The sequence below is a fragment of the Conger conger genome, chromosome 16, assembly GCF_963514075.1.
Source record: "Conger conger chromosome 16, fConCon1.1, whole genome shotgun sequence".
Lineage (NCBI taxonomy): Eukaryota > Metazoa > Chordata > Actinopteri > Anguilliformes > Congridae > Conger > Conger conger.
In genome coordinates this window covers 21,963,774-21,985,851 of record NC_083775.1, presented here as the reverse complement: position 1 = coordinate 21,985,851, position 22,078 = coordinate 21,963,774, and the positions used below count along the sequence as shown (strand labels likewise).

The window sequence follows — 22,078 nt, the reverse complement described above, 5'->3', positions numbered from 1 at the left end:
ATCGGTGTATGTCCCTATATAAAAACAAGACTGACAGATATGATACATTTCCATATGGGGTGGTTCACAACAAAATCGGTCATGTCCTTCTAAAACTGGCCACCACAGTTCTTCCATTTCTCTCTCGATCTGCTAGCCTCGCCCTCGTCCAGACCTTTTGGTCTTTTGACTTTCAAATATCCATGAAAATCCAAATGCATTTATGCCATTGCACCATGTTCTGAGCGTTTCTGCTGTTTGCTGGCCTGCTGCCACAGCAACCCACTGGAACACATGGCTAGACTCCAGAGGCGGGCATCGCGTAAACAAAGCACAGAACTAAAAAAACACAATGGCCAGCCGGTCCGCATCCACATTTGAACCCAGTTTCAAATCGTGAACCATGAGATCAAATGATTTTCCCTGTTCCACACCTGCACTGGCACCGCCCCTTTCCCTGAATCTATGCAAAAAGAAAAAAGAAAAACAGAGACTGCACAATACTGTCAGCATCTCCTTACCAGCAAACACATCAAGGATTTATGTAAAAAACAGAAACAGAAAAAAAAAAAGAAAAAAAACTTTTTTGTAAACACTTAAAGATAGCATGTTTAAAAACAGCAGCCTATCTTGGCTAGACTCATTAGAAGACAGAGATAACAACATCCATAATATCTGTATTGGAAACTCCTGGCCTGATCAGAATGTAGAACAGCCTTTGGAGGGACCCTGGTTTTGATTCATGCGGTATTTAATCAAGTGTCTAAATCACACATTGTAGCCCTATGTTGGCTGATAGATATAGAGAGCATGGATTTCCACTGTGAAGTAATAGCTACCAAAAATATGAACAAAACCATCTCCCAGAGGAGACATGTCCAGGAACCAAAAGTTGCTGTCCAGAATATTTAGAAACTTAACAAGTTTCAAATGCTGTTAAGCACAGTGGTTGCCCAAGAGAAGAGATCAAGGTGACACTTCAGGTGACATTTACACAGCCCCTATGTGGACAGTTTTTACATTAAACAACCGATCGTAGAATACCTGCACCCTGTCATCACTACATGTTGGGAAAATCCTATTTAATTTGTTTTGAAATAATTTAAACAAAACTTCCAAATAATTATTAGAGTGCACCAGTGTGTGCTTTTAGACACGAGTACAACTATTTTGAAATTCCATTTCTAGATTAGCATGTCATAATGTTTTATTTATTTATTTTTTTATACATAAGGTTCTAAGACAGATGCTGTGTGCTTACTTTAAAAACAATAATCTCACGTTTGCATGAAGAAATTCAGCTGTACAGCTTCAATCTTGTGATCATATTGCCAAATCATTGGCCACAACTGGTAATGTACAGTTTCTCACACTGAACTGACCGGAATTGGTTCCCACTAAAGTCGCCGCTAGCAGCCAAATGGAACATACAAGGACGTATATTTCACTGTTTTCACCTTCCTTTAAAATAGGATAGAGATTGCAACCAGTGCACAAGCAACCACATTACATGACATTAAAACATGGAATGAAAATAAACTCTTTTTCTTAAAAGGTCAAGTTGGACAAACTTATCTCTGGTATATATACATCGAGGCCCTTAGGATAAGCAAAATGCAACCATAATATCCCCTCTCTCCTACATCCACATGGCTTCCCTCATCCCGGAGTCAATCCTGTAGACTTCTCTGCAAAGAATAATCTCCTTTGTGCTGGAAATCCTCTTCTGACCCTTGAGAACCAGCAAACGCTACTTTCAAAACCGTCCGAAACGAAAACAAAGCGTTCGACACAAGGCCGGCACTTCTTCCAGCAAACCTCGCTTAACAACAACCTTTGAATTTTTTGTTTTTATTCTGTTAATCAAAAAATAATATTTAAAAAAATAATATTTAAAAAAAGAAATTGCATGACAACAAGCGGGTAAATACGTGCAGCTTATTTTACACAAAGAAAACTTCTAAAGTAGCTTTTTTTTTTAATCTACTTACGTTCAAGTAAACGTTTTATGTCTTTCGCATTTTTTTTTTTTTTTTTTTTTTAAGACACAGAAATGTAAAAAAAGCCACTGCTTCCAGAATGTACTGAAGTGAATGCCTCTAAATCCCGTCAGGTGAATGTGTCCTCTTCCTCACTCACACCGCGGCCTCCAAAGAAGTATCCCTCTCCAGGGTCCATGTGTTTTCCTCCTTTTCCTTTTTATTTCAATATTTTTCTTTTTAAAAATAAAAGAACATGGAATGATGTCACACCAAAGTGAAGTTTCATGAGTAGTTTTATGCTTCATACACTACGTGTGCACGCATGTATGCAAGTTGAGATTGTGTTAATCTAGCAGGCTTCTAAACCACATTTCAACACTTTCCCCATTTTATTTAAAAAATAAATAAATAAAATAAATAAATGTAAAAAAAACTCCATCAAGGCCTTCTTTTCCTTTCAGCATCCCACCACTGTGGTTATTATTTTGAGATTTTATTAGTTGAATTTTCTTCCTAATCATTTCTGCAGTCCTGCTTACGTTCTCCTCGTCTCGTGTGTCCTTTTTCATGGGCCCCCTCACGTTCTTGAGTGAAATCCACATTTTTTTGTTCTTTCTGTTTTTCTTTTGACCAAAGGAGGGAGTTTTGGGTATGGGCTTTGTTGTGTCTTGGCGCTATGGCTGCCCTGGCGCTACTCGATGACCATGCAGCGGGGCAGGTGCTGGGAGTAGTACTTAAAGAGTTCGGCGGTAGCCCCAGGGCAGTTGGTAAGCTCCAGCTCCTCCAGGTCCTGCAGTTGTATCAGACCTGATAGGCCAGTGGTGGTCAGCAGGGGGCACCCTTAGAGGGAATCAGAACAGGAAATGAGCTAAGTCAGCTAACATATCGGTTTCAGAACAATATCAAAAACAAAATCAAAAACAATATGGCAACATCTCCAGCAAACATTCCTGTAATTGGGGGTGACCAGAATAAAATTAAAAAAAGAAATAAAAAAAGACTGCAAAACACTGGGCATCGAGGATTTATGTAAAAACTTTTTTGTGAACACTTATAGCATGTTAAAAACAGCAACCAATCTTGGATAGAGTCATTAGAAGACTCTTGTGGTCACGTAGTACAGCCTTTGGAAGGACCCTGGTTTTGATTCATGTGGTATTTCATCAAGAGAACTCATCTGAAATGCCATAGGTTGTGCTGGTTTACCAATTACTGAGCACTTAATAGAAGCAATTCACTTCACCCACCACACATGTTTTTTGGGTCTGAATTGGTCATTGATTTTAAGTTAATAGCAAAAACCAGCACATTCTGTGGACTGCTTATCTAAAAACAGAAATGTACAGGTACCTGCGAGGGACAGAAGGCGCAGACTCCGCATGCCAAACAGGTGCTGTAACCCAAAGTCCTGCACCTGGAGGAGAAGGCAGAGAGCGATGAGGAATCAGGAGAGGGGTCAGCAACACGTGGCTCAAAAACACAACCATCTCCACTCTGGTCTAAGAACAAGGAGGGGAAGACTGACCTGGCAACACCACCTCAGGTACAGGCTATGGAGGGACGACATGGTGGATAGGTAGCCCAACCCTGTGTCAGTGATCCGGACACACCTATGAGAAAAGAGAACCCCATGGGTATGGGGGGGGGCAGTTTAGGACAGACTCAAACCTGGAGGTGCATTACCAAAATCCCACATTGAGCTCCTTAACAAAAGCATGTCTACTTCAAGTCCATCACAAATTATAGACTGACTCAAGTTATAATTCTCTGACCCATGGCAGTTTGTAGTAAAATCTCTCACACACAAAAGGTCATTACATTCAGAAACCAGGTTACTCTTCATGGGAGCATCCTGGAACTTGAACCAGGTAGAACCAGGTAGAACCAGGCTGAGCCAGCTCTGTGCCAAGTCCCAGTACCAGGGCAGAACCACCTCGGAAGCGTGGGGTGGTGATCACGGGGCGAGGGCGGGTTCTGGCGCGGTATCGTTCGACTCACCGGTCGAGCACCAGCTCCTCCAGCTTGTGCAGGTCGCAGGCGATGTACTCAAGCGCCACGTCGGTGATGCGCGGACACCAGGACAGGTCCAGGCTGCGCAGCTTGCGCAGGTTCTCGGCCACCAGCTCCACGCCGTCGTCGGTGATCTTGGAGCAGCCGGACAGGCTGAGGGCGGTCAGGTTGGGCAGGCTGTGCACCATGTTGACCACGCCGTGGTTGGTGATCTCCCAGCAAGAGTGCAGGCGCAGGGTGCGGGTGGTGTGGCCCTGCTTGGCGGTGAAGTAGGCCATGGCCGTGTCGGTCACGTGGTAGGCCTGCAGGCTCAGGTCCGCCAGGTTGGGCAGCAGCTGCGAGATGGCGGCGATGGCGTCGTCCGCCACGTTGATGCAGTCGCTGACGCTCAGCGAGGTCAGGCGCGCGTTCAGGCCCGACCACAGCCCTGCTTCCGTGAAGTCGTTACAGCCCGACAGCTCCAGGTGCACCAGCCCCTGCATTTGCTCCAGCATCACCTGCAGGGGGCGACATTCAATTCTGAGTTTCATGAGGATTTCCTTTTTTCCGAATGTATAGAGCAGGGGTCACCAACCCTGTTCCTGGTCATCGATCGTCCTGATCGTCGATCAGTCCAACCCTAACACAGCTCTAGCGCACCTCACACCTCTAGCACCCTAGTGCACCTCATTCAACAGCTAGAGATCTCATCAAGCTGCAAATGAGTAGAATCAGGTTTGGAAAATTAGGGTTGAAGTGAAAACCTACAGGATAGCAGATCTCCGGGAACCGCGTTGGTGACCCCTGGTATAGAGAAATTATCATCAACTCTGGCTCTCGAATCCAAATCCAGCCCAGTTTTCTTTTCTCCTGGGTAATTAGTGCAACTGATTGGCCAGTCTGTTTTCACAGTCCCAGGTAAAGGGAGGTTCTCAGTCCTTGAAGATCGTGAGTTGCTGATCACTGTCACGGAGAGTGTTCAGCACAGAGTCAAACACTGAACAAACTGAACTCAGCACTGAGCACTGAAAAAACCAAGGCCCTCTCCACAATAAAGGACCCTTTGGCAAAGAATGGATGCCCACTGCCATTTCATAACATACAAAATCTGCATAATGTATGTTCATTGTCCAACAGTGATACTCCCTCTTGCCCTGGGACAGCTGCAGGGTGTTTAAGATGGATGCCAAAACCCACACCTCTAGAGATCTCCAAGGGCAAGAGTGAACATAGAAAATATCCAGAACTGAGTCAAACCTAGTCCTGAACACCCCAAGGGCCTCCATTACCTAAGCATCAGCAACTCTATCTGGAAAAATAGTTCCTCTACTGTACATCAGCTATATACAGTGAAATGAAGATCCTGTTTATATTTTATGCTGTACCGTACCTCTCATAGAATAGGCCTTCTCCCTCACTCACTAAGGCATTCTCCAAAGTGGCGAGAACAAAGGTAATTTGTGGTTAGTTGCCTGTTAAAATGGCAATTCCAATGCTAAATGACATTACAAATTCAGTCTATCTGCATGGTAAAGTCCAATAGATCTACATAAGTTTCTAAGACTGTACAGTAACATTATAGGATACCACACATTTCAAATCAACTCCTCATGCAGTAAAACATTAAGCAGGGACATTAACAGAACAGTTTCCAAAAGCTGCATTTGTTTAATCAGGCCTTTTCTCAGCAATTTTCTGAATTTACAGACATGCTGAATGTATTTGTTTGTTTGTTTGTTTGTTTGTTTGTTTATTCATATTGGACATTTTTACAGCTGGAACTGAACTTATAAAGATCTTGTTTTGAAGGGAGTCCAGCAAAACCAAAAACAAGAATAAAACTATTCACAATGCAAAAGAATGAAGAATTAATCAATGCAAGACTGCAAATTTAAGGTGAATAGAGAAGTGCAATAAATGTAAGATTGAGCATCTAGAGCCACTGTCAGTAGATCTTGCTATGGTTTATTTCACTTTGTTTTGTTTAATATTTTCTTTTTTAAATCATTACATAACTACACTAGATGTCCTGTGTCCACATGCCCAAAGAAATCACACGACCCCAGGCTCCCTGGTGCTGTGACCACAATGGCCCTAATTGCTGGCCCATAGAATACAAGGTCCATTTTCCTAGAAAGGTTCTCTCAGCAACTGCCTTTGGGTCATCAAGTTCAAAGGGTTAAGATTGCGTGATTATTTGGGGGGCGGGGGGTGGGCGACAAATGACAAAGTATCTCTCTGTTAGGGCTGGCAGGACGGACAACAAAGTCACATTCAAACCGGGGCTGTCTAATGTGGGGGATGGATCTTAGAGGAAAGATAGTGAGGGGCCAGAGGATAGTGGGCACCTGTAACATCCATAATCAATATCTCTGCTTTAAAAAAGGCATCACCTGACCTGTCATTTTGGGCACAAATGGAAGTGCCAAGCTTCCCAGTAACACCCATTAAGGTAATGTAACAAATTACATGGACCCACTTAAGGAGAAATTGTACATTCTAGAGAGCTGTGTCGCAGTGCCTCAACTATGGCTTCCTGGTGTAGAAAGCACAGGCAACACCTTGATACATATACAATAAAAATACCACACCTGGAATTTTAACCAGCTGATTCACTAAAGGGCCAGTGTGGTGTAAGTAAGCCACCTGACTCATAACCAGATAGCAGCATGTTCAATTCCCAGGAGGGGTACTGCCATTGGCACTATATGGTGGGTCAACGATTGAGGTGGATTTCATCATTTATATTCCTGTTCACATAACAGCAACAAAAACAACCCCCCCAAAGTTGTAAACAAAGCACCTCTTCCATGGAAACACCATAAAAATAAAAACAATAAACAAACGCAGGGACATAACATCTCACCTCCAAGCCGGCATCTGTGATGGTAGACCTCTTGAGGCTGACAGACTTGACACCCTTCTTGGACAGGGGGTAGTTGTCGATGAATTCGCAAATGTCCAGGTCAGAGACGCCCACGAGGCAGAAGGACTGGAAGCCCCTGAGGGCAAAGGCCTGCAGGCTGACAAACTGCTTCTCCCCACTGGGCAGCAGGTTGTATAGCTCCTTGGCGTGCAGGATGGGAGTCACCGCATCCCAGAACTTTGGCTGGTACAGCACCTTGCGCCAGGTCTTGCACACCTGGGCAAGGGTGCACTTTTCGGCAGTGGAGAAGTACCACAGCAGCCGGTTCAGGACCTTCTCATCCAGCACCAGCTGACCCTCTCCCAGCAGCTTGGGGAACCTGCGGAGCGGGGGCTGGGCGGAGGTAGGGGAGATCCGGTCTGGGTCAGGCCCCAGCAGGGAGGCGGCGGTGGGGAGTGGGTCAGCGTGGTACGGAAGGCCGGGTGGGGGCAGGATGGTGGGCACGGAGGAAGACTGGCACAGGCGGTTTTTGGCAGCCGGGGTTCCCTTGGTGATGCTGGCAGAGCCCAAGCCGTTGGGCTGGGGGGGGAGCTTGACCATGCCGTTCCTCGTCACACACGGGGGCTTCAGGTCACCAGGGGTGGACATGTTCAGCATTTACAGCTGGAAGACAGCAAAAACAAGAATAATATGCACTCAGTGAGTAATGCATTAGGTAGACACGTACACCTGCAATGCAAATATTTCCTCAGCAAATCGTGCGGCTGCAACTAAACGCATAAAAGCATGCAGACACGGTCAAGAGGTTCAGCGGTTGTTCAGACAAAATGTCAGAATGGGGAGGAAATGTGATCCAAGAAACTTTGACCATGGAATGATTGTTGCTGCCAGACAGGGTGGTTTGAGTATCTCAGAAACTGCTCATCTCCTGTGAGTGTCATGCACAACAGCCTTTAGGGTTTGCAGAAATGGTGCGAAAAAAACAAAACATCCAGGAGAAGGGCCAGACTGGTCGAAGCTGACAGAAAGATGACAGTAAGGCAAAAGAAACAAACTTTACAACAGCAGTATGCAGAAGAGCATCTCTGAACACACAATGCGTCAAACCTCTAATTGGACAGGCTACAGCAGCAGAAGACCAATAACTTGAAAAAAGAAGTCTAACAAATACCTAATAAAGTGCTCACTGAGTGTATACAGTATATTTTAAAACTGTACATAGGAAACTTTATGTTCAAGCAACTGAGCCATGATGCAAACTTAATAAAATTGAATAAAAAAATTTTTTCTATGAAATAATAATAAACGAAACACACATCTTCCAACAAGCATGGGTTGCACCAATTAGTTCATCAAGGAGAATATTAGCATGTGGACGGTACGTGGACAGTAATGAATATGTTGAATGCCTACAGGGATATTAAAGATTAGCTTCAGCATTTTTATTATTTTAAATTATGAAATGTAATTAAATGGCATTTTAGAAATGTGATACACTTAATGTAGACCATCAGCTACAGTTTGAAATTTAAACTCTACCACACGTACTGGAACTTACTGGCGCTCATTTTTCACCATCTACTTACCTACTGTAACACTAACCATACTTAAAAATAGATCACCAAAAGAAAGCAAAGATTATCTGCCCCTTAATTTTACACTTTTGTCGAATAGTTGCGACATCAAGCGGCAGACCATTGTGTGCACAAACTGATCACCTTTGGTTCCGCCATGAAGCAGTATGATACAAACAAGAGAAATGCCACTGCATCAGTTTTGTCAAAGTTTAACCTAAATGTCAATTATTCTGCAATGACAGCACATAACGATGGTTACAGTATTGAATGGAACGTTGTGTATATTCACAAGCACCTGTGCAGAGAAGTGGGCTGATGAGCAGTCTAGAGGGCGTGTGCCAGGGTATTGGGGGTCCGGCTACATGCAGCTCAGGAATCAGGAAATTCCCTTTCACTGTTAAAAATGTTTCTATTGACTATAAGCCTAAAGAGCGAAATGGGAACTGAGCATTGAAAAGGTCGCAATCTGAAGAAAAAACGCCAATGTATCCTACCAAGATTAATTTGACCACAAAGCGAAAAATTGAATAAGTTGCTCAACAACTTAGCTCAGGTTTGCCACGATTGCGACCGTTAGTATTAATTTTGGCCCATTCCACCCCCCATATTCCCGGACCACATAGTGGCAGCGTAGTGAGTCTACCTTAATATTAAAGATGAAACAGCAAGTATAATTGCTATTACATAACGCGATTGTAGGCCAGCTCTACTGTGGGTATGGTCCCTGTTCAACAGCTTTATGGCTATTTTTCAGACTATCGGTTTAAGAGCAAATACTTAAAATGGCAGCAATAGCATACGTATTAGTATTTAATTTTGTCATTACTGACATGTAAGAATAGCGGATATATTGCTGAAATAAAATAAAAAACATAATGAGAACGAATGAGCCTACAATTAGAAAATCTAGTCTACATGCTCTTGAACGGGCCGTTTTACTCGCATCGAACGACTATTGAAAGCATAATCACTCGCATAGGCTACATCGATTCAGGCTTTTATGAAAAAACAGCCTGCCATATGCTATATAGGCTATAGTATATTCTCTCAAACTGTATCATTTTATTTGCTTTCACACATACTGCGTTTTCTGAGCAGCAATTACTTCTCTTTAGCCTACAAACAATCCTGTCATTTTGTATGAAACATCCCTGTGTCAAGATACCAAGTGGGCTTGTCATGCGGCAACGACAGTACCAGCATTGTGACTATAGCGAATGGCTTCTCCAGAACAGCAGAACAAAAAGACACCCTTGCGGCACGGAGTGCACCGTAGGCTACACAGTGAATCTGCACCACGCTCTTACCTTGAAAAACCGTGATGGTTTGCAGCGTGTATTTAGGATATTACTGCACCTTTCTTCGGAAACGAAATCGCCATGTTACTCTATTAGCGTCCACGGGGAATGGCGGAGTGCGCGTTGTTCAGCTTGCTACATCACTAGCGTTATTAAAAAGGATACTGAAAACGCGCACAGTGGGGTTACCAGCGAGACCGAGAAGAAGAAAAAATCAATAAATAATTAAGACATCTCCATCAGTGATGCATGATGCCCGATTTCAGCAACTAACATCGGTTACAGCTATCTGTTTACATCAGTGCTGATTCGCGATGAGGCTCCGAGCGGTAACCGACAGGCAGCATCACCATTGAAAACAAGAGAGATCACAACGCTCTGAAGCAGCTGCAGCGTTATTTTTTAGGCTATATCCCTCCAATGTATGCTCTTCAACGGACTGTTTTGTCAGCGCAACAAAGAGGCTCTCCTTGTATAGTCTCAATTACTTTTCTCTTTCAAGCGCGAAGAATTCGATCAAACGAGTAACCTGCAATCCTACACTACAATACGGAGAAATACTGATCTTTATCAGTAGGCTATTGAACTCCATAATAAAAGTAACAGTTTCCAAATAAAAATAATAAAGCCATACAATTAGCCTACACGTGTCGTTTGTCAGGTGGCCCAGTTATATTCTGCGAGAAATCCCAGCAGCTGGGCAATTGTGTGGCATAATAACTAATTGCATGCATTCAATGATTTTCACCAGTGAATATGCCTTTTTCTAAATTAACTACATATGGCCTATATAACCTATAGGCTAGCCTACAGGAAATGTTTTATGAATTGTTGTGCGTTTGCTGTCGTTTTTCAGGTAGTCTATTGTAGGATATGCACGTAAGATACATGTATTTTTATCTGATGTTGCGTATAGGCCTATTTCTTTTCTCTTTGAAGCGTTTTAATGATGAGCATGAGCTGCACATTTATTCCACGAGCTATTACATTTTCCTGTGTGCTTCGTTAGTTTTTAGATATTAAGGAAGGTCAGAACAGCATAATCATTCGTTTTCCATGCTTTACTTTTAAAATTCAAATAATTTCACCGCTGTCACCTCCAATGCTACTTCCCACTGAAACTAGGAAACACAGTGAAAATGATGGCCAATAAAGCGTTATTACGACTGACCCTTTGGCGTTGTTTCCTCGTTTATAGCCTACTGTGGCAGGCGACTGTCAGAGATCTAAGACGAGTCAAAACTCACACATTTCACTTAGCAGAACAGGAAAGTATCATAAAAAACAATTGTAAATACTATAGCATGAAGTAAATTTTATACAGCAACTCATTAAAAGTTGTACTGTGAAATTATTAGACATGTTTTATGCGCAGGATGATTTAAACAGACTGAATAACTGCATCACCGGAGTAAAATTCAGGAAATAGGTCATATGGTAGCCCTTTATCATAAGTGACTGTCCATGTCTGTGTTGTGAGGAAAAGAAAATAAATAAAATACACAGAATAACTAGGGCATAACCAAAATAATTACCTTGTTCTCTGACTTCCATGTTCCCATAACAACATTGCAAATTGCTCATGTAATGGGGTAGGTCTGCTGTGGGTTGTGAACCAGGGCGCTTGCCAGCCGCATCAGACAAGAAGAAATAACGACCATTAAGAAAGAAGACATCAAATTATGATTTTTTTTATGTAGTTCCCCAAAAATAATTTTTAAACTTCAGTTGTCCAAGGCACATCTGTCTCAGAAAAATAGAAATTCTGACACCTGTTAGGGATACTAAGGCAATGGTAACACAAGGAACTGTGGCCATCTTAAGCTTAATGTTTATAACATCGGTTGTAATCCTCAGTAAGGAGTTAACTTTAAAATAGGTGCATGTGCATGTCACTATGAGTAAGCTAACTTAATAACTCTGTGTAACAAAATGTCACATGGACATGTAATGATGCCTCATGGGATCCTTCCCCAAACATAAAATTCACAATTACGTCTTTTTGTGAATAAGCGGTCCAGTTAACTTTTGCATTAACCACCAACTCTACTTGTCCTGGACTGGCCTGCCACTTTGAGAAATTCATGGTGAGCACAAGCCACCCCCACAGCAAAGGTATTACCTAACATAGGCTTGCGTCCACAGGCACAGAAAAGCTCTCTCGCTCTATAGAGAAAGCACTGCAGTGCAGGACACAGCCCACAGGCCCCTGTACTCTCCACCTAAAACAGCACAGATCCTCCGTCACTAAGTCATGGAGATTTGTTCAGAGCTTGAGAGAGAGCTCCCCAGCCATTACTACAGAAAACACAAAGTCTATCCCACAAAACGACACCACAGCCATGTTGATGCACACAGAACAGTGGTCTGTGTGGACACACCAAACTTGAGCCATGACTGCATAATGAAACCATTGGTAAAAACACAGCTCATCACGTTCTCTGAAGAAAAACAGGTTACATGGTATATCACAAAAGACTGACCAGGTCCCTGCTGCTGGAAGTAAATACCCAAGCCAGAAAGTTAAAAGAAGATCCACAGAATACATTTTAGACATATACATATGCACACAACCACAGCAACTTACATAGCTTGTTCTTTTAACATACAAACTATTTATACAGCCAGATGAATCAGCTTGCACAATGTCATGTCTCCAGAGGCTTTTTATGTGTATGTTACAAAAGTCTCTTCTCTGTCTTCATACCATATAGGGCTCCATAAGGAATTAAAAAGGGTTCTCCTCTGGGGACCTTTTCTTTTTTGAGTGAGCTGATTATTCTTCAAAATGTACACTCAGTAAGCACTTTGTTAGGTATATATTAGCCTATCCACTTAGAGGTTTGATACATTGTGTGTTCAGAGATACTCTTCTGCACACCACTGTTGTAATGTGTGGTTATTTGAGTTACTGTCCCCTTCCTGTCTGCTTTGACCAGTCTGGCCCTTCTCCTCTGACCTCTCTCATTAACATTTTTTGTTTTTTGCACCATTCTCTGCAAACTCTAGAAACTGTGCATGAAAATCCCAGGAGATCAGTAGTTTCTGAGATACTTAAACTACCGTGTCTGGCACCAACAATCATTCCACGGTCAAAGTCACTTTCTTCCCCATTCTGAAATTTGGTCTGAAAAACAGCGGAACCTCTTCACCTTGTCTGCCTGCTTGTATGCATTTAGTTGCAGCCACATGATTGGCAGATTAAATACTTGCATTAACAAGCTGGTGTACCAGCTTGTCTACCTAATAAAGTGCTCACTGAGTTTATGTCTAATGTTATTTCACACAGGAGAAATTTCCTATGGTGCATGCAACCTGAGACAACTGCACTCAAGGAAAGTATTGGCAAATATATAACTGACATTTATAATCGTGAAAAATAAATAAGTTCAAGTGCATAGCCGTGGGAAACAATGCTGCTGTACACGCTGCTTTGTAATTATTTGAAGTGCAAATAATTTTCTTGCTTTAGAGCAGATACACCTGAATGTCCTATACCTGCCAATGTAAAGCTGGCTGATCATCAAATGCTACATGTGCTCATGTGTTTCATATTCAGTCTGTAAACCCCTACAGTGGTGTACACAGACAGAACTAGAGACTGCTGGATGATGCTGGCTGAGGCCCATATGAGGGGGACAACCCCCGATATGAATCTGCCATCTTCCTATAATTACTCTATAAAAGAATATAACTAATTTCAGTATAAATATGAAACAACTGATTTTTAAGTAATGTCAGACACTAAATGGGGTAGAATTGATGCCAAACATAATTTAAAATGGAATACAGACCTTGCATCAAATGCAATAATTTAATCTGTAAAAGCCCCTGTATGTTTCCTGCAAGTGGTTTAAAATAACTGCCGTCAATACAAAGCTCCTGAAACCGCTACCTTGAATCCAACCCCTCTGTTACATAACATGCATTTACAAACTCTGCTGCACCTGCCACTGAACGCAAACTGCACATCTGAGCCCCTTCCAAACAGTCTCAGTGAAAGAGGCCCCACGGACCTCTTTTTAAACGGTGGGGTAAAAATAGCTCTCTGTAAAACTGCAGGCAAAGAGAGAGAGAGAGAGCGAGAGAGTCAGAGAGAGAGAGAGAGAGAGAGAGAGAGAGAGAGAAAGAGAGAGAGAGAGGGGAAGCAACAGAAGGAGTGACCAATATAGAGACCAATAGAGAGGAGAATGGGAGAGAGGGATGTAAAGAGAGAGAAAGAGGGCGAGAGAGGCACTCAGGCTTCACCGAAGCAGAAAAAATGATGCGTTGGAGGCCATCTGGAGTTCCTGAATCTATGTGGTGATCCAGGAAAAGATGATCCAGGAAAAGAAGCACTGTGCTGCACTCTGAGAAGAGAGTCTCTTAGCAGGGACTCCTGAGTGGCATGCCCATCTGAGGTGTGGCTTTTCGTGCAGTGGAGCAACAGGCAGACCAGATTCAAACCGTGATAGTGCAAACACTTGCTGTGGCCAGGATAGAGGGTGGTTCAGCAGAGCCCTCTGGTTGACTGGGGTAGCTGTCCCGGCTGTGTAATCTTCATACTCAATGGGCCGCATTCAATCTCAGACAGTTTAAGGGCATATGCAATTCAATCAAACCCGCAATAAAGTCTACTTTGCTTGCACAACCTCAATACAACTACTGGAATTAGGTTTCTACCAATGAACATGATTAGCGATTGACACTCATGGACTGACCGGGGGGACCTTACCTTAGTTCTCACTCTAAAAGCTCTGTTGGGTCACATTTACAAGCATGGTCAATTCTCACTGTAGCACAGGAAGAAAATAGGATGTCGCAGCTTCGAAAACCTTCAAAACATCCTGGTAATCAAATAAAAATTCAATAAATTAATTTGCTTCATTGGTGTCATTTTATTACATCTCATCACTCACCACTGACCACATCTGATCAGCTGGACATTCCCAATTACACACTGACCTTCTCCTACTCAATGTCCGTGCATTCTTAACTGGTGAATCAAGGAGCAAAATATAGGAGAGTGCATGCTTATCCATGCTCTTCAGAGCACACAAAGGGTTTCAGTGGGAGGCACAGGCACAAACACCCTGGGCTGCCTTTCCCGAAGCCTTCTTAACGCTACGTCGTTCATAAGTTTTCCTTTAATAAACAAAGTGAACTGAGGCAAACAATGATGAATGCAAAAAGATTGGGAAGGGTCTGAATTGTATGAACGTTTGGATACAGAAAATGGAGCCCATTCTGGTGAGTACAGAAACAAGCCTGAATTTAGCTCTCCACTCTGTGACTGAAACAAGGCATGTCAGGAAATAATTGGAGGATTTTAAAGGTTGAACAGTACTGAAGTGGTTTTTTTTTTCATGCATGCGTCACTTGATTTGGTCTTGTTAGATTTTGCATAGAGCACAGGTTTTTTTAACACTGCTGTTGTGTTCCCTGTTGCTAGCTTGAAGCTTTAACTTTCCAAATCCAGATTAAAGAGGCTAAGATTTACCATCAACTTCATTGAACTTACTTTCAACAGTTAAAGAAATTCTGGATAATTTTTTCCTTACCAGTGAAAAGCAATATGCTTTCACCTACCATCTTCAACTTCCATCTAACTTCATGAAATGACCGAGAAAGATATATTTTCATTAACAATGAGCATGCAGAATTATATGGTCTGTGCTTTTTGGTCCATATCACCCACCATGACCCAGCCATGCCATGGCTGGGCCAAATATCACCCCCATCGTCTCAGACGACCCACCCCCAGATCTCCCACACCAGCCCGCCGTGTCTCACTCCACTGTGCTCTGATTGCAGCCCACGCTGATTGCAGTGATTGCTGCTCTGGTGTCGGCATCTCCGAGTCCTCAAGCCCAGAGCTCCCACACACTACCTGCCTTTGCCAACACCCTCACACACACACACGGGCATGCATGCTCACACACACACACACACACACTCCTCCGGCTGTGCTGTTTATTCTCGCTGTCCCTCTGCTCTGTGACTGTACGATCAAAGTTCCTGAGCTTCCTATCTCCAATACTTTTGTAGTGGACTGGTCGATGTTCCACACTCCCTTTTTTCTACCCACATTCACTCACCTGGGAGCCCCAGGTGCAGCAGTTATGTGTGCAAAATCCTGCTTTAAAAGGTCTAAATAAAAACAAAAAGTAGAGCTGTGTTCAAGATTGCAAATGTTCGCAAATATATTCAAACTTTTTTCTGTTCGCCACGAACGTTAGCTAACTATTTGTAAAGGTAGTGAGCCGCGAACAGAAAAGATGGAGTAGACTTGGAGAGAACAAAAGTTGACAATTATTTGGCGGTTTAATATACTAACATAATAATATTTGTTCTTATCCTAAAAAATAAATCACAGACAAGCAACGAATCAGCTAACTGGCATTGATTAATCTAAGTCACATCCATTTGTCTTCTAAATGCGTAGGGGGCCAACAAATTGGAATGTTCATTTAAAATCATTCAACAGTAACTGTTTGCTGCAAACATAGTTTTCTGTGAACATACGCACCACAGATTTGGGGAGCCCTGTGCTAAGTCTGTACAGTTGGTGAGAGCTGTGAGGAAAGGTATATCTCCAGGGGAGGACCACTGGTAACCACTGGAACATTCCTTTTAAATGTCTCTGAGAAAACACTCCTTATGAAACCCATTTTCCATTTTAACATTTATATTTTTCCTATTACAGGAAGTAGCCATACAACTTGAAAATTATTGGTGCCATTTCTTTGACACTGCTCCTGGATTCAAAAGTTATCCTTGAATCTAACTACAAATAAATATAAAGTGTTACAGTACACTCTTTATATTTATTTTCATTCACAATCTTTGAGTTTTTAAAGCTGTGTTTGTGAAGGGGAAAATATCCCCCTTAAGAGTTAAGGAAAAATGAGGATTGTGCCCGTTAGTCATTCATACTTGTTGTTGGTATTTAAACTGTTAATAGTGCTTTGTACTGCATTTGCACGTTGCCTTGGATACAGGCATCACATTTATAAATAAATAGAAAGAAGATCCAACCATGACTAGCGCATGTGTTCTTGGCAAGCCTAGATTCTGAAATTATCTGTAATGAAAATGAGCTGCAAACCTACAAAGCTTGGCCGTATGCTGTCCTTAAGATCATTCTGTGGTCAAAAAAAAAGAAAACAGAATCAAAAGTTTCATTTGAGCTGCTGATACAGAAGCAGCAAGGATGATAATCTCTCTGGGTAGGAGGAGGAGTAGGCCCATATTTGTAAAGATTAGGTGTGCTGGTCTAGGATCAATTTTGCCTTTAGGTTCGTAATGGATAAGGTAGTAAGGAAACCTGACCCGATATCAACACTATATTGTAAATGCATGCCAGCAAGCCCACATTATCCTCTACCAGCCTGCAGTTCCATTCATCCCACCAAAAGGGGGTGATGCATTATCCAGAATCTCTCAGCCTGACCTGCACACTCCTGAAACTGTTAATGAACACAGGGGAACACAACTGCTGTATACTAATCAGCATTCATCCTTAACTTCATCTTTAATACACTGTGAAACCTAAATACAGCTTTACTAAATTAACTGAGTCAACTCAACTAAAAAATGGAATAAGGTGTTATAACAATGAGTAAAATTAGTTTAACTTCAAGCATTCATAGAAGCTGAACTTTCCTGTTTCGTAGTGTGACAAAAACAACAGGTTCAGCAATCAGCAATCACTAAAATGTATTTTCATTGTTTAAATTTCAATCCAGAGCAAGCATCCAGTCTCTTTTGGCCATGGCTAAAAGAATGGAGGGTAATTCACATTTTCATATTCTTATCATAAATTTCTCGTACTTTTTTCATACGAAGGGTTCATATGAGTGTGCCACGTCACACGTTCAGAACTTCAGAAAACAGTCCTAAATGAAGATGTCCATTAGAATACATTATATGCAGTAACATAGGCGGGTTCTGTCAGCTAATGGGATTAAGAAGAACAAGGGACGACTGATACCTGACTGGGTAGACTGTTGGTCATTAATGTTTTGGCAAAACATAATAATATGGTGGACCATTGATAAACTTTCTCTTCTCTCCAAAACAGTCCACTAAAATACATTTCCTAAAACATTTGAGGCAAGAAATAAGCAATGCAGTTGCTGAATCTTGATTCATATTTGATCTACAACACCTAGTTTGAAAGTTTGATCAGGGGAGTTCTGCTTACCAGGCGAGCTACGCTGACATGCACTGCAAGGCTCTTGTTTACATGACTCACACGACAGGTCGGGACCACTCATAATTGTTGTTGCTAACCAATAAAAACATATAAATAATATGGAATTGGTGAAAGTGCCAAGTTCTCTTAAATCAAAGCGATTTAAGAACAAATCGTACAACTGGTTCTTGCATGAGGCCCAATGTCATGAAGACACTTTACAGTGGAAATCCAGGGGTTGGGGGCAGGGGGAAGACAGAACAAACCTGAAAAAAGCAAGCACTTGAGATCTATCTGGGTTAGGACACGGACCACTGCCTCATTTGCGGACAACAAAAGAGCGAGACGGAAGCCTCGACAGGCCATCCCTGTCCTCTTGCCACAGGCTTGGCAATCCCCCTTCATCACGATAGGAGGAAGGTGGAACCCTAGCCAGAATGGCAGATACGGAACGGTCACACTATTTATATGTGTGGAGGTGGGATTTGAACCAGTGACCTTGCAGTTCAAAGCACTGTGATGCATGGTTCAAATGCAGTTCAAATGCATAGCCCAAACATAAACACATCTGTCATGCCCATCCTCAACAGGCAACCTGACACAGCAGGTCACACAATTATGGGACCTGCTCAACTCCATTATAGCTGTAGCAGGCACACAATCAGGGCTGTGCCAGTACTGCTGCAGGCTTGGCCACTTCAACCTCTCCAGCAACCAGCAGCCAGCTGGTAGGACCAGACACTTATTTTTGGTATTTTCCAGGATCTCCCAGAGAGAAAAAAACATTCATACAGTTTTTTCCAGCAATTAAGGATACACATACACACCAAAGCCAAAGGGAGCCACGCAAGGAGCCAACCGGCTCATCGAGAGCAATTAGGCACTAGGTTGCTTTGCTCAATGACACCTCCAACACTTCTGCCCAGGGGAGCCACAACATACTTTCTCAATCCTCAAAAAATTCTAGAATGTAGGCTGGAGTCTTCAGGAATATCCACATCGAAAGACCAGGGGGGATCCTTCCCCATACATATGGAACAAGTAACAGTTTTGATACAAAAGAGAACTTGGGAGCAAGGGGGGAGCCCCATCCTAGTTGGCTCAGTGTAATAGTTCAGATAGAATGAGCGGTAACAAAATAATAAATGCAATGGGTTGGTACAGTCAGAGGTAGTTAAACTAGTTGGTAAAATAGCCGGTCCAAGCAGTGAGATGTATACTAATATGTGATTCGGAGGGACAGGGTGATGCATCTAGGCCTCCAAGTTGCATCATGGCGTGGGAAGTGGGTTTCAATCTTTTGGCAAAGTGGACAGAACATCTTGCTAAAGACCACAGAGTTCTGCCTATCATGTCAGTTCTTGCCACAACAATCTGATGCCTATTGGTTACAGAGGTCAGTGCATGAGTTAATGACTTCACAGGGATAATTCTGTAAGCTTACTGGTTCAATAAACAACAGTACAGGAGGGCGATGACCTCACTCCCTGGGAGATCAGCACCGTCCTAAAACACACAGCTGCTAAAACCACCAGATGATGCATTACCACTGAGCTGAGCATTAGACTTGTTATCACTGAGATTTGTATTATGTAAACGATTGACTGAAAAGAAAGTTATTTGATTAAATAGGGATTCTGATATAACATTTCCCATACAGCTCACCAAATGGCAGATGTGCAAAGGACCAGATGACTTACGCAAAATCCTCACTTCAACCCATTCACTTTACACAGTCCCCTGCCTCTTATGTTTGTCAAAGCATGTGTGCGTGTGTGTGTGTGCGTGTGTGTGTGTGTGTGCGTGTGTGTGTAGACAGTGTAGGAAACTTTATCCTGAGATAGTTATCCTCTTTATCCTCTTTTTCACACAAGCAATTTCATTTCTTATGCAGATTTGAATAGCAATCATAATTCTGAAAAGGTCTCAGATGGCCTCAGAATGAATTATTCAGCTATTAATCTATCTCAAGAACCTTAGGTTCCACTGCAATGGCAGAGCTGCCGTAATTCACTCCCGGAACCTCCTACCCTACCAGTCCAAGCACAATGGACCTGTGAGGAGAACTGTGACTGTCTCATCCTTGTCATGGTATCACACTCGTGGCACTGTATGTAACTCGCATCACCATAGGCCCAGAACATTCAGAAACGTTAAAGGGAGTAGAGATGTCCTACACTTGTCCTGTTCTTGGCTATGCGTCCAAACTGACAAAGGCCTTTGCTGCGCCACTGCATCGCATACAGTGCTAATGTGAGAATTAAATGTTGTGTGCATTTGAAGTGGTGCTATGAGAATACAAGCCTGTCATACTTCTGTCTGCGCATGAATGAATGAATGTCCATGCTACAGTGCTAAAATGTGGTAGCATGGAAATGCGCTACGGTACAATAGAAACAACAAACTACAGTGTGAAAATGAGAATGAACAGCGCTAATTATGTAATAAACATTGTTTTTAATTTTTAATCGCATCGTTTAATTTTAGTTTTTTAGTTTTACTTTTTTGCCCTTTTGTTTTTGGGGTAGGTTGAATTGCCTACCCCATTGCTATGAGCATGCACCACACAAAAGAATACAAAACAGGGTAAAGTTACAGCAAGAATGGCCAATGTTTTCATTAAAATGTTCATGTCCTTCCTGGATGTTTAAACAAACAACCAACTAACTGTGCATGTGTGTAGTGCAAGCATTTCAGCCTTTCTACTGTTTTATTTTAGACTGTTTCTGTTAAAAAATGAATAGGGATTATTTCCCCGTTAATAATCGCAGCCGCCGAATAGCTGAAATGCTCACCGCTGTTGCCCTATGCTTCTATTAGCCTATTATTCTCTATTGCGCCCTGGGCCGATTCGTTCGGTGTGAATTTATCGACATTGAAGATTATCATTTTGAAGTTTTGGACTTATTGTGCCATCTTGTATTGGGTTTAATAAATGGCAAGCCACGGCGAAGGTCTACATCGCAGAGACAACGTAATTTATTTGCGGTGTTAATTTGTTGAAACTTGGAACTGTTTCGTTAGTTGAGATATATGCCCAATTGTACGAACGTCACATAATACAGTGAAGACTACAAATATATTCAAAAAGAGGCTCCTACACTCGTGTGTACCATAACGCTTAGGCCTATAAGAGATTCGAGGGAGGCTAAGGGCATATCATGGTATTGCATACAGCGCAGGACGCAAATGATATTTGAATATATCTGTAGTCTTCATACCAATTTTAGAAGAATAATTCGAACTCTATTTCAGGCCAAATTTGACATAGGTTACATAAGCTGTGCATTATGCATTGGTTACTGTGTTCTGTCGTTAATGGAGATTTACAACCAATTCATCATAATATAAACATAAATATAAACGCAGGCTACCTACGTATAACCTACACGTGCAGAACATGTTGCAACCTGCATAGCCTATGTAATTTTGGGGTGCCGTGGAAATTTAAATTATTTAGAGTGCATTGGGCCTGAAAAGTTTGGGAGCCACTGGGCTACAGCATAATGGTATGTTTCTGTGAAATGTGTAATTTAATTCGCAGGTTTTTATTTGCGCGCATTACCCAGGTATGACTTTTTTCATTTGCTATTAGTTTCATGAATGCAACTTATTTAAGCAACGTAGGAGCACTACCTGCCTGGTGAGAATTTGCTATGAATAAACCGTCAGCGAATATGAGTGAGATTACATCACTGGCGCTGAACAAGACAGAGATGTATGTTTCCATTCATATGGTATGATACATATGATATTCAGGGTCCCAGTTTCCCTACTAATTCTCATTATGGGGCACAATTACTGATATCAATGATCAATAAATGTTGCTAAAATGTTTTACACCCATTCAGTTCACACCCTTCAAAAAATATATCATGCGCGTAATATCATACACAAAATAAAATGATTAATCATATTGCAGCTACCTACAGTAAAAATATTTTTTTACCTACCTTATACAGTGCACACATGTATGTTAATCCATGGTCCACACGATTGGCCGATGACTGTAGATCACGTTTCCCACAACGTTGCGGACCTCATGAGAATATATATAAATAAATGACAAATAATTGGAGACCAACCCTTTATTTCCCCGGCACGTCGAAAATATTTGGTGTTGCGATAGATGTGTGAATCCTTCCGACTATTGGAGAGAGACTTGCATTGGGAAAAAAAATCGGAATTGGATCGACAAAAGAGCAGCACTG

The 22,078-nt window shown here is 42.2% G+C and overlaps 1 protein-coding gene across 3 annotated transcripts; it reads right to left on the bottom strand.

Annotated features, from left to right (window-relative positions):
- Positions 1 to 1,272: 1,272 nt before the first annotated feature.
- On the bottom strand, positions 1,273 to 22,020 carry fbxl16 (F-box and leucine-rich repeat protein 16). 3 transcript variants are annotated; one of them, XM_061224922.1, is made up of 6 exons: positions 21,821 to 22,020; positions 6,817 to 7,479; positions 3,960 to 4,468; positions 3,487 to 3,571; positions 3,312 to 3,375; positions 1,273 to 2,801 (listed from the first exon to the last, which is right to left on the bottom strand). In XM_061224922.1, exons 2-6 carry the CDS (start codon positions 7,471 to 7,473, stop codon positions 2,653 to 2,655), a joined length of 1,464 nt encoding a protein of 487 aa, XP_061080906.1. In that variant the 5' UTR covers positions 7,474 to 7,479; positions 21,821 to 22,020; the 3' UTR covers positions 1,273 to 2,652. The 3 variants fall into 3 exon arrangements, with proteins under 3 accessions (XP_061080906.1, XP_061080905.1, XP_061080907.1); XM_061224921.1 differs by lacking the exon at positions 21,821 to 22,020 and adding an exon at positions 9,701 to 10,315; XM_061224923.1 differs by lacking the exon at positions 21,821 to 22,020 and adding an exon at positions 10,180 to 10,250.
- Between the last annotated feature and the right edge of the window lie 58 nt (positions 22,021 to 22,078).